The sequence below is a fragment of the Podarcis bocagei genome (genome assembly GCF_964188305.1).
Source record: "Podarcis bocagei genome assembly, chromosome: 1".
NCBI lineage: Eukaryota > Metazoa > Chordata > Lepidosauria > Squamata > Lacertidae > Podarcis > Podarcis bocagei.
The window spans coordinates 42491642-42507223 of record NC_138125.1 but is presented as its reverse complement, the minus strand read 5'-3'; the positions used below and the strand labels follow the sequence as shown (position 1 = coordinate 42507223).

At 44.5% G+C, this 15582-nt stretch overlaps 1 protein-coding gene across 1 annotated transcript in view; it reads right to left on the bottom strand.

Moving 5' to 3' along the window:
* Positions 1-15582, bottom strand: part of RYR3 (ryanodine receptor 3) — a 280012-nt gene that overhangs the window by 224261 nt on the left and 40169 nt on the right. The window contains exon 2 of the mRNA XM_081207175.1: positions 8416-8535. Coding sequence (XP_081063301.1) covers positions 8416-8535 — 120 coding nt within the window. The remainder of the gene's footprint in view (positions 1-8415; positions 8536-15582) is intronic.

The following is a 15582-nucleotide window of genomic DNA, read 5'->3' as shown; positions in this document are numbered from 1 at the left end:
ACTACGGTTTCTCTTTGGAGTAGCTGCAATCACAGGTGTCTGGCTCCTGATTCTTGACTCCCAGCTCCTGATTCACAGCTATTTATGGCTCATCTCGGACACAATGGGAGTTGGAGATGTTGTGTACTTAATTCCCTATGTGCAATAGTAATGCTGGCCGCCAGGAGAGTGTTGGTGGATGCCCCTGTCTTCTGTGATCTACAATACATTATGGCTGGAGCAAGTAGATGTTAGAAACTCACCACCTGGATGCCAATCACAGAAGGGAGTCCAACTCTCATACATCCATTACTCTTGAATAATCATGATAAAAAATATCAAGCGATATGCATGCATATGTAAACCAATCTTCAGTCTAGTTGATGCTGCAGGAACTTAGTACAATGCTAAGGCTAAGCCCATAGGATTTCCAGGCATCCTATTTTTACAGCCTCTTGACAGGCATTGTGAACACAGATCCCACTGTCTATATTCCAGTGGCAGTACATAGAAATAGGCATCTATATAGCACGTTCTGTCTGATTGCAATACAATAAATGTGATTATATTTTATACATTTCTGCTAAATTCTGCAGTAATCTTCTTTTTCTTCTTTTAAAGAAAGCACTGCTGCATCTAGATTATGCTTGAATACCATTCAATCGATTCCTGGAACTACAAGTCTCCTAACTTTTTGACTTCAGATACAGTTTATATTAGCCAAGCCGAAACCACCATTCCATACTATAAAAAGTACTGGCGCAAAACTGTTGAGGAGCAGATATATTGATTCACTGCGATAGCACTCAACAGAATGATCTAAAAACTATTTATTTATTTATTTACCATTGGGGTTGGTATTTTAATCTATTTAAATGGATTTTATAAGTTAATAAAATGCATTGAATTCTGATATAGAGAGAAAATGATGGTTTATGGCAAAGGTTTCCTCCTAGTAAGAAGGTTTCTTTGAGATAATGATTTATACTCTTTGTTAAGTGAATGGGGAAATTGTGGTTCCATGCCATTTTGCAGAGAGAAAGGGTGCTGTTAGAATAAAAGTTATGTTATGGTTTGTTTTCAACATAGTGTTAACACGAACATTTCATTAGCGCAATGATTTCTCCTTGCACAATGAAAAATTCTCTCCTTATCCTTCCCTTGCATCCCCAAATCTGTTCTAGGTGTTCCCCCAATCCTCTGGAGCTGATTTGGAGAAGGCATGGAGGGTGCAGGGGAGGAAGAGGCGGAATCCCATTGTGCAAGCACAACTTACACTGAACAGGGCTTCTGTTGGTGGTGACTGCCACCCTCCCTTTCTAGGAAAAAGCCGGTAAGTTAAAGTAAAAAATCCTATTGCGAGTGGCCTGTTGTCAGTGACTGTTTGTGCTATCTGAATTTCCCATTTCCAATACTAAGCCCCCATCATGACACATCCTTGGTCCAACTTGTGCTGTGTTTACAGGCAACTTGAAATATCCAAATCTTATAGATGGACACTTTCCACTGTTCTGGTAGAAGTCAGCCAAGCAATTTAAAAGTGGGATAAAATAAACTGAAGATAATTATTTGCCAGTAAACAACAAAAAAACAAGCCTCATGGCCTTTCAATGTCCAGCATTTATAAAACGGTTAGTGGTTACACAGACCTCACAATTCTCTAAGCTAGCAGAACAGTGCAATTAATTATTAAAATTCATTTCGGTCATGCAAAATGCAAGCATAAATCTGTCATTCGGGAATAGGTGGTTATGCCACAGTCTGTCACTTTCTTTTGATGTAGCTTTCCTTTCTCATGCAGGCGGAGCAGCGACTCTTATTTTAATAATGAGTCACAGTTGCCAACTTCTTAATGGCAACTTCTATTTAAATAATGTGAAATTTTCCATTCCATCAGGTAGGGGAACAAGGGTGAACAGCTGGATGGGAGTTACATCGTGACAGAGTAAGAGAGGCTGCCTAGGTCTTTTCCTGCCCTACAGTCATGACAGCAACTCTGAGGTATAGGAACCTGCCTTTGTGGGCCCCATGTTCCTTAACTCTGTTCAGAGAGTGATGTAAGGAAGAGAAATCTACGGGTTGTTCTGGGAAAGTAGATTGGATTTCTAAATTATTATTAATTATTATTGTTATTAATTATTATTAATCAATAAATCAAACCTATTGATTTTTAAGGAAATCAGCCCTGAGAGCTCACTGGAAGGACGGATCCTGAAGCTGAGGCTGCAATACTTTGGCCACCTCATGAGAAGAGAAGACTCCCTGGAAAAGACCCTGATGTTGGGAAAGATGGAGGGCACAAGGAGAAGGGGACGACAGAGAATGAGATGGTTGGACAGTGTTCTCGAAGCTACAAACATGAGACTGACCAAACTGCGGGAGGCAGTGGAAAACAGGAGTGCCTGGCATGCTCTGGTCCATGGGGTCACGAAGAATCGGACACGACTAAACAACAACATTATTATTAAATTATTATTATTATTATTATTATTATTATTATTATTATTATTATTAACTGAACACAAACCCCAGGCTTTTGGAGTTCTCACAAGAAAAGCCCTCTTGGATCAGAACAAAGCCCTATCTAGTCCAGCATTCTCTTTTGACAAAAACCAACCAGATGACTGTGAGAAGCTCAAAAACAGAACTTACGCACAATAGCCCATTCCCGCACATGCTGTTCAGCAGCTGGCATTCAGAGGCTCACAGTCGCAAATACTGAGGGTAATATACAGCCATCATGACTAGTAGCTATTGATCATCTTATCTTCTATCACTTTTCTTATCCCATTTTTAAAGCCTTCCAAGATGGTGGTCATCACCACATCTTGTGGTAGCAAATTCCATGTTAAGTATGTGCTGTGTGCCTCTTTTCCCTGTCATGGAACTGCCACTGTTGGGCTTCATTGGATAGTCCCTGAATCCAGTATTAGTAGACAGGGACAAAATTCACCTTCTCTATACCATGCTTTATTATGAAAAGCTCTGTCATGTCCCCCTTTACATCTGTCATGTTACCTTTCCTCTTAGTTGAGTTACGCCAGCTCATTGATCATTTTGAAGCCATTAAATATCCTATTTTGCAGTAGGACACCACTCATCTAAGGCCTCTTAAGCCTCCATAAACCTTACCTGAGAGAAGAGAAGATGTACAGAGGCCTCCCAAAAGGATTAAAGTACAAGGTGCCTTAAAGATCCTTCCAGCTCACATGTGAAGGACAGAGCCTCCGCAGTTATCTGATCTGCTCCAGTACTTAAGATCTTACTTAGATAGGCTATGACTCCTGTCAGAAACATGGCTTTGGTCCTGAAGAGTCCCCACTTGGCCTCTAGATCACCACTGTTCTCTCCTATTGATTATTTCTTGAGTTATATCTACCCTGGGCCCTTGCTCAGCATCTCTTTGAGCCTCAGCTGAACTGGTGCAAGAAAACCAAGGTTCTTAAAGGCACAGAAGCTCCATATCTTTATGAGTTCATATTCTATCACCCCAAAGCATCTAACAAAATCCTTATATTCTATATACCAGTCTTATCCTAACCTGGTTCCCTCCATAAGTTTTGGACTACAACTCTCATCATTCCTGGCTACCAATGATCATGCTGGCTGCTGGTGATAGGAGATGCAGTCCAAAACATCTGGTGGGCATCAGGTTAGAGAAGACTGCTATATGCCAAAAACCTTCAGGGCAGTCTTGCAACCAATCACTGAGTCAGTAGATAGTCACTACTTGCTCTAGTTGCCCACCTGTTCATTCCTCTGCCTTGCTCTTGCCTCAACTTGCTTCCACTTCCACCTCCCTTGGCTCAAGTAGGCTCATAGGTGCAGCTGGGAATTGAATGATTTTGGTATCCTCATTCTTCCCTGCCTCCCCTTTCTAGAGCCTGCACTATAGCATTTCCATTAATTCACTCATGCCTTTTTTGTTCTTGTTGCAGATTTTCCTCATCCCCCTCATCTTCTCAGTTTCTCATCCACTGTCTTAGACACATTCAATTAGCTCGCTGCTGCATTACTTATTCACTGAGTCAGCCTTCACTAAAGCTACACTTTATGTCAATGACTAAAAGGAGATGGTGTCTCTGGCAGAAGCAGTTCAGCAGATAAGAAAGCGAAATGTCAAAGCAATAGAAAGTTTGTTAGCAAACTTCTATCAATAACATGTTTAAGGCAAATATTTATGAAACAGAATACTTCAGTAAATAAAAAAAGAGATCCGTTGGATAGATCATCGTGTTCAGCCCTGCCCAGATCTGGAACTTATCTGAGGAGTAACAGGAATAATCAACAGAATTTCCACACTGCACTGACGCTGAAAAGCTATTGGACCCAGGCATCCCTGTCCCAAGAAAGCTGGAGTAACTGAACTTGAGAAGGGGTTAATTTCCTTCAGGAGCATAAATCACCCCATGGATGAATTAATCACAGGTGCATGGTCAGCCAAGCCAGTTACTATGGTAACAGCCCAGTGCCCTGATTATATTTAGGATTAATGCATGTCAGTTCAGTAGTTTGTTAGTCTGTAGTTAATCTGTCTGTTGGTTAATCAATTAGCCTGACAGGGTTACTTGTCCAGTGTTACATCTTGACTTGCTGAACTTATTTAGAGCAACAGAGATATTTTGTATATATCTGTATCTGTATCTGTATATCTATTCCCAGAACTGCTTTACTGAGCCTTATCTTCTGCAACAGTAAACTATCTGCTGACTGGTAGTGGGAACAACTGCCACTGTGTGGGTATCCCACCTGAGATTCCAAACAGCTTAAGGAGACAACTACCAGAGCCCAGCAAGCGGTAAATTGGCAGCTGTCTGGATGGGCACAAGCAGAGACACAGGCTGAAATTGAAACAGTAAGTTTTCCTTGATGGATTCCAGAGAGGTGAGCGGCTGTGATGTGTCTGCAGAGCTAATGCAGGATGGCGCAGAGTATCACAACTGGGCTGTGGTTGGAACAGCTGTCAGAAAGGAATTACTCAAATTGGAGCTTCAAGATGCAGATGTTGCTCAAAAGAGAAGGATTGTAGATAGCGATTGATAAGAATTACCCCCTTCTCTTAAGGGCAACTGGACTCTAAAAGGAGAGAAGGTGCAAGCCACTATCACACTGGGAGTGGAAGTCAATTGGCACTAATTAGAGGCTCAGACAGTGCGAAGGCAATATGGACAGCTTTGCATAACTTTTACCTCCATGCAACGGCTGGCAGCAAGGTGTACTTGACATGGAAGTTGTACAGGGCAAGCCTAAATCCTGGAAATTCTCTGCCATTGCATCTTCAAAGAATTGGAGGTCTCTTCAGTGAGCTGAGTCAGTGGGGAATGGAATTTAACCCTGTGGCAAAACGTTGTATTATTCTGTCATTGCTAAGTAACAGTTGTGATGGGACAATTGAAGCTATGCCAGAGGATCAACTTTTTGTGGAATCTGTGACCAACAGACTACTTGTGGAGTGGGAGAAAAGGCAGAACTGGAAATACATTTCTTCCCAGAGGATGCAGCCAGAATCTACAGGGAACGTGACAGCAGAGCCAGATTCCAGAGCTTTACATGTCCACAGATGCTTCAACTGTGGATGGGAGACACATCTGAAACGCAACTCTCCAGGAGTGAAGAAGGGACAGGGACAAAAGACACAAGCTGAAGGCATTCAAAACAGGAACCAGTTTCAGCAGACATATGTAAGCAGGTGATGATTGCAAAAGTAAGCAATAGCAGCCAGGAGCGGGATTATAGATAGCAGAGTGATGTAACACCTGTGTTTTGATAAGAATATGTTTCTGTCCATGTCCAAGACTGAAAGGGAAGCAGTATCTGTAGCTGGCAGCACGAAACAGCAAATCCAGGCTGAGGGCCCAGTTCATTTGGAACAGTTGGGTAAAACTGTAAAAGCACTCTTTGTACCAAAACTAGACAGTAACCTGCTATTTGTAGCTAAGTTGACAGAGCAAGTCATGTTTACTGGTGGAAAATTTGGTTTTATTGTATTTTTATTTTTTTACAGAAGGGGCGCTGTGTACTACAGGAAGTTTAAGTGGGGGGAGGGAAATTACTGGTTTGTTTTGGGTCTTGTTTTTATTATGCATTTTGTGTTTTTTATCTTTTATTTTTAGATTGTGAACCACCCTGAGTTCTATGGATGAAGAGCTATATACAATTATTGTTATTACTAGATTTTGAATATGCCTAAAGTGTCTGGAACTGCCACATGTGCACAGACCAGAATATCATAAACTCCCACTCACACACAAAGAATGCATACACTTGTATTATAGAAGATCTGGGCATGCAAACTTTAAATCAATTGCATAAATGTCAGCTTTATGGTGATTGGTAGTGGGAGCAACTTCCACCGTGTGTGTATCAAACCTGAGATTCCTCATACCCCACAACCGCTGCCTGGTTTTCTGGCCAGCTCTCAGACCCTGCTATGGTCACAGGGGCAGAGGAGACAGCAAGCCAAGCAGGAGGTTCAAGATTGCGGTCAAATGTCTATCTAGCTGCACTTGAGGCTATTTGAGAGAAAGGTGAAACACATAGAAACACCTGCCTATATAAGAGGCTGGCTGAAAGCCAGGAACAAGTGGAACCTCAAGCTCCTATATAGCCTCCCAATCATAGCTGCTTCGTTGCTCAAGCAACAGCCCTGTTCTGAGCTCTGACCAGCCTGACCTGGGGAATGGACATAATGTTCCTGATCAGAAAGTTGACTCAGATAAGCCACCATCTCCCACCTCCCATCCCCAATCTGTAAAATGGGAGTAATAAACACATGACTCACAGAAATGTTGTAATATTATTTTTCCTCAGTTGCTATAAGCTTCAAAATAGTGACAAAAACTGTACTCACTGACTAGACTCAATCTGAGCTCCCCACTGTTCCACACTCAGGTGGGCCATGCAGTCCAATATGCAGAGTTTCAAACCTTGAATTGCAAAGCCTCTCCTCCTTACAGAGGGGAGGAGTTGTGAGCAGGAGCCATTTCCTGCGTTGGCAGGGGGCATTCCAGCCCCTGCCCAGCTGGCCTGGCTGCCACACAATGTCCCAGGTAGCCAACCAATCAGGTGGAGGCTTGGGGGAGGGGTTTAGGTGCTCAAATGCAGCCGCGGCAGCACTTCTCTTTCATTCCACTGCTGGTTTTTGTTGGATCACCCACCCACCCTCCCTTTAGTTCATTGCTTGGTTCTTGACATTGCTATGGACCTGTGGTTGGTCGCCTTGGTAGGAATTTTTATCCATATGGCAAATTGGCACCAGCCTCTTGGTTTTTCGCCTACCTTGTAGCAAATCGTCACAACTTTTAGGTATTGGCGGTTAAGCATTGGAATATGTTTCTGTATTGGAGGGCAGGGTGTGGCCATCGCCTACCCCTCCACTTTATGGGTATTCCGGTAAAGGAATCCGGTGGTCATGGATACTGTCCGACGCCCTTGCTGGTGGCTAGTGCCATGGCACAACCCCAGTGACATCAGGGGGAGCTTTCAGTTGTATTTGCATCAACAGGCTCCTCCCACTGGTGGTTAACCCTTGTTAGACTCACCCCTCCCTGAGGGGGTGGAGTCACGCTCTGTTGTTTTATCCAGTGCCTAAGCCAATACCTCTCACATGCTGTAATCCAGTGTTTCCCAAACGTTTTTGGGCAACGGCACACCTGTTTACCGGAAAAAAATCTCGCGGCACACCACCATTAAAGCCCCGCCCCCGTGACGTCAGCGCGCAGCGTCACGCCGGGAGGGACGCACAAAAGTGAAAGATTTTTCCCTCCCCCTTGCCGGGGTGGGAGGAGGCAGCAGAGCGAGGGACTGAGGGGCGGCGGCAGCTGAGGCAGCGGCGGCTGCGATAGCGGGCGGAGGAGGGGGCGGCGGCGGGGCTTGAGATCATTGTTGTTGTTATGGCTGCTGCTGCTGCTGCTGCTGCTAGGGGATCCGGGGACGTGAGCAGGCCTGGCCCGACCCGGGTTGAAGGAGGACAAGCCGGCAGCGCGCCAAGTGAGTTCGGTTGCGCGCGACGGCCCCCGCTCCCCCCACCCCCGCCGGATCCTCGCCGCCGCCGCCTCTCGCCCGCCTCCCTCCCACGGCACACCAGCCGATGTCTCACGGCACAGTAGTGTGCCGCGGAACACCGGTTGGGAAACACTGCTGTAATCAATAAAGTTGTGGCCTTTTTTATAGCCCATTAACCTAATATACTGTGTCCATGTGTCTTTCTTATCCCCAAGCGGGTGGCGGGTCCTTGAATCACAAAGTGGTTGGCAGAATATATACGATTCAGCAAAACTTGGTGAATTAGCAAATTTTGCATTATATATATACAGTATATCATCTATTATAGGAAGCACAATTAAATTTCTTAATGGCATTTGTAAATTAATGACCATCAATTACACTAACTTTAAAAAACAAAACAAAAAACACCCTTGCAGAAGGGAGCCTTACTTTTGCTTCTGAAGTTGGTTCCAAAAAGCACAAGCGGTTCCCGAGCCCCTCAGCTGCCAGGCAGAACTTGCGCTGCTCTTTGTGGATGTTGGCAACGCACTGAAGCACTACTTCATCATCCTGTCAGGGAACATGAGAGCCATGTGAGAAAATACAAAATACCTGCAAGGTTTAACTCAGTGATAGATTGGCTACATTTCTGTGAGTCTCAGAACAACACATTTGTTTAAAAATGGTAACATGCATACATTTTTCATTTAGAAGATTAGAACAGGGTGGGCAACCCACGGCCTCTAGGGCTGTATTCTTTTGTGGCCCTCAGCTGAATTTCAAAAACCTTCTGCAAGTGACCAGTTCGGACCACTGGCAATAGCAATCTGTCTCTCTCCTGGCTGCCAGCTGGCAGGGGAGGAAAAAGAGAGCGCAGGAGCAGAGGGGCGTTGTGGTGCCACCATCCTCCCCAACAGTGACATCACTGCCACCTACTGGGATGGGACAGGGCAGCAGCGAGGTCAGGGCTCTGTGGGTGCCCCAGTGGGAGCACTGGGTGGGCTTTGACAGAGTGTTAAAGCAATAGCAATAGCAATATCACGGTTGAGAGGGCAGACCTTGGTACCACACCATGCACTGTCCACTCCTGGGAAGAGAAAAGGGGGTGTCAGAGAAAGAGAAATGGGTGGCTTCACCCTCTTTTGGCTCTGGTTCCATCCACTACTGTCTTAAGCTCCACTCATTTCTTGACTTTAAGAAAGCCGACTTCATAAAACTTAGGGAAGTGCTGGGTGAGATCCCATGGACAGCAATACTAAAAGGAAAGGGAGTTCATGATGGCTGGGAGTTTGTTAAGAGGGAGATAGTAAAAGCACAACGTCAGGCAATACCAATGAGACGGAAACATGGAAGGTGCCTAAAGAAGCCAGGGTGGCTATCTAAAGAACTTTTAACTGAATTAAGATTAAAAAAGGATGTGTACAAAAAATGGAAAAGGGGGGAAACCACCAAAGAGGAATTCAAACAAATAGCCAGCACGTGTAGACACAAAGTCAAAAAAGCTAAAGCACAGAATGAACTCAGGCTTGCTAGAGAGGTTAAAAGCAACAAAAAAGGCTTTTATGGGTATGTTCGTAGCAAAAGGAAGAACAAAGAAACAGTGGGGTCACTCAGAGGAGAAGATGGTGAAATGCAAACAGGGGACACAGAAAGGGCTGAACTCCTCAATGCCTTCTTTGCCTCAGTCTTCTCCGATAAAGAAAACAATGCCCGACCTGAAGAATTTGGAGCAAATGATTCTGCAAAGGAAACACAGCCCAGAATAACTAAGGAGACAGTACAAGAATATTTGGCTAGTTTAGATGTATTCAAGTCTCCAGGGCCAGATGAACTGCATCCAAGAGTATTAAAAGAACTGGCAGATGTGATCTCAGAACCACTGGCAGTCATCTTCGAGAAATCCTGGAGAACAGGCGAAGTCCCGGCAGACTGGAGGAGGGCAAATGTTGTCCCTATTTTCAAAAAGGGGAAAAGAGAGGACCCAAATAATTACCGCCCAGTCAGTCTGACATCAATAGCAGGGAAGATTCTGGAGCAGATCATTAAGCAAACAGTCTGTGAGCACCTAGAAAGGAATGCTGTGATCACCAATAGTCAGCATGGATTTCTGAAAAATAAGTCATGTCAGACTAACCTGATCTCATTTTTTGACAGAATTACAAGCCTGGTAGATGAAGGGAACTCAGTGGATATAGCCTACCTTGATTTCAGTAAGGCATTTGACAAGGTGCCCCATGATATTCTTGTAAAGAAGCTGGTAAAATGCGGTCTTGACTCTGCTACCACTCAGTGGATTTGTAACTGGCTGACTGACCGAAACCAAAGGGTGCTCATCAATGGTTCCTCTTCATCCTGGAGAAGAGTGACTAGTGGGGTGCCACAGGGTTCTGTCTTGGGCCCGGTCTTATTTAACATCTTTATCAACGACTTGGATGATGGACTCAAGGGCATCCTGATCAAATTTGCAGATGACACCAAACTGGGAGGGGTGGCTAACACCCCAGAGGACAGGATCACACTTCAAAACGACCTTGACAGATTAGAGAACTGGGCAAAAACAAACAAAATGAATTTTAACAGGGAGAAATGTAAAGTATTGCACTTGGGCAAAAAAAATGAGAGGCACAAATACAAGATGGGTGACACCTGGCTTGAGAGCAGTACATGTGAAAAGGATCTAGGAGTCTTGGTTGACCACAAACTTGACATGAGCCAACAGTGTGACGCGGCAGCTAAAAAAGCCAATGCAATTCTGGGCTGCATCAATAGGAGTATAGCATCTAGATCAAGGGAAGTAATAGTGCCACTGTATTCTGCTCTGGTCAGACCACACCTGGAGTACTGTGTCCAGTTCTGGGCACCACAATTCAAGAAGGACACTGACAAACTGGAACGTGTCCAGAGGAGGGCAACCAAAATGGTCAAAGGCCTGGAAACGATGCCTTATGAGGAACGGCTAAGGGAGCTGGGCATGTTTAGCCTGGAGAAGAGGAGGTTAAGGGGTGATATGATAGCCATGTTCAAATATATAAAAGGATGTCACATAGAGGAGGGAGAAAGGTTGTTTTCTGCTGCTCCAGAGAAGCGGACACGGAGCAATGGATCCAAACTACAAGAAAGAAGATTCCACCTAAACATTAGGAAGAACTTCCTGACAGTAAGAGCTGTTCGACAGTGGAATTTGCTGCCAAGGAGTGTGGTGGAGTCTCCTACTTTGGAGGTCTTTAAGCAGAGGCTTGACAACCATATGTCAGGAGTGCTCTGATGGTGTTTCCTGCTTGGCAGGGGGTTGGACTCGATGGCCCTTGTGGTCTCTTCCAACTCTATGATTCTATGATTCTATGATTCTATGATTCATGAGAGCCAGTGTAGTGTAGTGGTTAAGAGTGGTGGACTCGTAAATGGTGAACCGGGTTCGCTTCCCCGCTCCTCCACATGCAGCTGCTGGGTGACCTTGGGCTAGTCACACTTCTCTGAAGTCTCTCAGCCCCACTCACCTCACAGAGTGTTTGTTGTGGGGGAGGAAGGGAAAGGAGATTGTTAGCCGCTTTGAGACTCCTGAAGGGGAGTGAAAGGCGAGATATCAAATCCAAACTCTTCTTATTTTCTTCATACAATGAAGGGTAAGTTTAGATTAATGAACCCCTTCACATGTTTCCTCTCCAGAGTTGCCTCAAACCATGGCTTAAAAACTCGCTTCCCCTGAACCTTCCCACACTTTCCATTTTTAGCAAACCATAATTTGCTGCTACTTGTCAGCCAGCAAAATATACTGTCCAAGCTCCTGATGAGTCACTGCCACCTCCAGAGTTGCCTCACCACTTGGGTTGCCCTCCCCAGCTGCCACTGAGACTCTCTGCGCTGCCAGGAGGTCAGGAAGAGGAGGAGCCAGCACCCCAGCTTTCTCTTCCAGTGGCTAAAGTTGAGCCTCAACAGAGAGAGTCCCCTTCTCCAATCCCAGTTCCCACCCTTAAGCCCACCACCCCAATTTCTTCCTCCTCATCTATCAGGGCTTGCCAACCCAAGTCCAAGCCCAATAGCTTTGCAGGGCTCATGACAATTGGACATGGGGAACCTTATCATAGTACTTTCATTACTTTTGTTATTTCAAAATCCCCAATCCAGGTCTTCCCCGTGTTTCCATAGAGCCAAGAAGAATCAAGCTAAAAGTCTATTGGGATTGTTCGTTAATCAAGTGTAGTTCTCCTGAAAGCTACACAGATAGGAAAGAGTTTTTTAAAATGCTCTTGTTCGCATACCTCTTTCAGAATATTTTCCATAGAAATACATTTTTTAAATAATACAGCCTTGCCATTTATCTGTATGTTGTGCAAATGGACATTTATTCACAGCACACTTGTAAACTCAAAAGCTGATGGCAAAGAGAGCAGATAGCATGTTAGCTGAAATGTTTTCTTTGACAAGGGTAATAGCATTATACCTTCTGAAGTGTAGTAATCCATGAGGATCATGCGCTAACAGAAATGTTTGCTCTTGTCTGAATCACTGATTGAAGGCTCTAAGTAGGGAAAGCTACAGGGTATATTTGAAACAGTATGAATTTTTTTTTTTCCAAAATGTGTCTCCTGCCCATTGAAAAGCTCCCCTCACCCCAGTTTCCTAATCTAAAATATAACCAAGTTGGCTCAAAATTAAGTGACACATAGTTAATGTCACTTGTTTAGGCACCAGCAGTGTCAAACTGTGGCCAACATTGGCGGGCCCGCCGCACATGCATATCATCACATGTGTGATGCCCCCCCCCACCTGGCCAGGCCAATTCAGCCCACCATCCTGCATCCACCCACCACCAGCTGCCTTACCTTTTTGAAAGGGATGCACAGGGCAAAGATGCTTCGCTCTGACACATCCCTGGCAACTGTCAAAAGGACACGGCAGGACCAAGCATCTTCGTCCTGGAGCTTCCTTTTCAGAATCTCCATGGAAATTTGGGAGGCCCTGGCCCCCTTCTTGAATATATGGGGGGTTGGCCCCCACCGCCCCCTGTAGATGGCACCCTAGTTGGCACACCAATGGAGTCAAGTTACTGCTCCCACTGGTTTGCCACTCAGCTCCCCCCACTAGCCTTGAGCCTCCCTTCCAAGCAGAAATAGCAATGCCACCCCACTCAGCAAGCTGTGTCAAGAGAAAAAGGGTGAAGGAGCTATCAGGAGGAGACAGGCTATCTGAAAGAAGTCTGAAATGTACCAGTGAGTGTTAGAAAAAATGTCCCTCTCTGGTTTCTGGTTGACTGCAACATTAAGCAGCCCCAGAAGTCTCCTGGGACAAACCTTTCAACCCACACAGCCATTGTCCTCTCCAGATAGACCAGGAGACCTCTGCAAGAACCAAGGCAACATGCATTGTTCATTAACATTTGTTTCTAGTTCACATTTGAAGGACAAATTGTGCACTTCCATTGCTGGAAGGCTCTTTAATCCTGTGCGGTCCTCCATGAGTGGAAAGGCCAGGGGGAAGAGGGAGGAAGCAATTTTCTTTTTAAAATTGATTTATAAATTTCCCAGAATTTTAATACATACAAATTGTAGGTGATAAGAAAGGAATGGTAAGTCTACGGGAATAAGACAAAGGGAGGAGGCCATTTTCATTTATTCCTCCTTCCTAGGGTTGCCATATTTCAAACAGTGAAATCCGGACAGAAAAGTTGCTTTTTAGTTTTGCCCAAAGTTGTTGAGCTTTTTAACAAATTCGCAAAAAAAAGAGCTATCCCTTAGACATTCACTTCTTTTACGCGAATACATGTGAATGAGATTTTAGCAATGAAAAATTTGTGACCGTATGAAGTTAAGAAAGCTTTTGTGCTTAAAAAAACCCCAATCTTCCCCATCTTGAAATATAACCAAGTCAGCTCAAAATTAAGTGACACACACTCTTTCTATATAAAGAACATTATTGATTTAGAAAGTCCCATTTTCTCCTGCAGCTGCAAGTAATTGTTGTTTCAATCTATTCAATAAAGGAGAAGTAATGCTGCAATCTAAGTAACAATATATACCAGGAGACAGCCAACAAAGCATCAAATCAAAACAGATGGCCTTAACAATAGAACACCTGAGAAGACTTTTCCCCCCAGTCTACATTTCTTTCTGATTGGGTTCATTTAAGTAGTTTTGTTACAGTATCTCATGTCTATGCCATCCCCTCTCTTAAAAACTCAAGGTATGTAGTGCTAATGGCCACCCCTCTGAAAAGCTGAGAAAGCCTCTCCTCTTAATGGAGGGGAGCTGTTGTGAGCGGGAACCGCTTCCCGCGCTCGCAGGGGGTGTAACCAAACCCCCTGCATCATTGAGCCCTGTGCCCACGTCATGCCTCCCAGCCGGCCAATCTGGCTGGGTGGGTTTTGCCGTTTAAAATGGCCGTGGGCTCATGGGCTCCTCCTCCTTGTTCCTGGCTTCCTCAGATCGCCCGTCCACCCTCCCTGTAGGTTTTGCTCCTGACCTTGCTATGGACTTCGGTTGGTCGCCTTGTTTGTCCAAGGGGCCTGGTAGGAATTTTTCCACTTGGCAGATTGGCACCAGGCACTTGGTTTTTCGCCTACCTCATAGCAAATCGTCACAACTTGGTAAGGTTTGGCGGTTAGGCATTGGAAAATGTGTTGTGTGTCAAAGGGGAGGTTGTGGCCATCACATACCCCTCCCCTTGAAGGGTATTCCCTTGAAGGAATCCTGCAGTCATGGTTCCTGTCCAATGCCCTGGTGGTGGCTAGGGCCATGGCAGGACCCCCAGTGACTCTAGGGGAAAGCTTCCAGTTGATTTGCACCAACAAGCTCCCCCTACAGGTTGTTAACCCTTGTGTGACTCCCAGCAGAGCAGGCAGGAGTCAATTATAGTCTGTTCAATCCAATGCCTAAGCCAATACCACTCACATTCTGTAACCAATAAAGTTGTGGCCTTTTTTAGCCCGTTAACCTAAATACTTGTGTCCATGTGTCTTATTTTATCTCCAAGCCCCGGGGCGGGGCCTCGACTCACAACTATGTCAGGCTTGAAGAAAAATGTATTGTCTATGTTTTAGGGTAAAGTTCATGAAAAGTTATGAAGCTATGGTCACTGGTACTTTCATATGATTGTCAATGCAACCCTTTACAAAACCAGTTCAGTGCCTGTAGGATTACAGGCTGTGTCTCTCATATTCTCTTCTGAAGTAAGTTCCTGTGGACAATCAACAGCATTCTACGAATTCTATTTATCTTTAAAAACATGAAAATGAGTGGAAAATGTAAACACTGTGCCAATGAATATCACTAACCAAACATCTTGCCCATGAATACACAAACTCACTACTGCATTGCAGTAACTCGAAACTGTCAGCTGACAAAAGATAGTGCTTGCTGTGTATTTGTATATTATAGACAATACTGTGTAACCTCAAAATTATTGGGGGGGAAATATTATAGGTTATACAACTTTTTGCAATTTCAAGAAAAAATTATTGCACAGCCAGATTGTTTCAGAGAGTATTTCAGGTTGTTGTTTTTTTGTTTTCTATCTTGCTACAAATTCTCCGATGGTAAAAAAAAGTGAGAGTCATTGCCACAGTAAGTGTACATGCACAACTCTCAAGTCACCAACTGGAGGCAAATCTTACTCTTACCA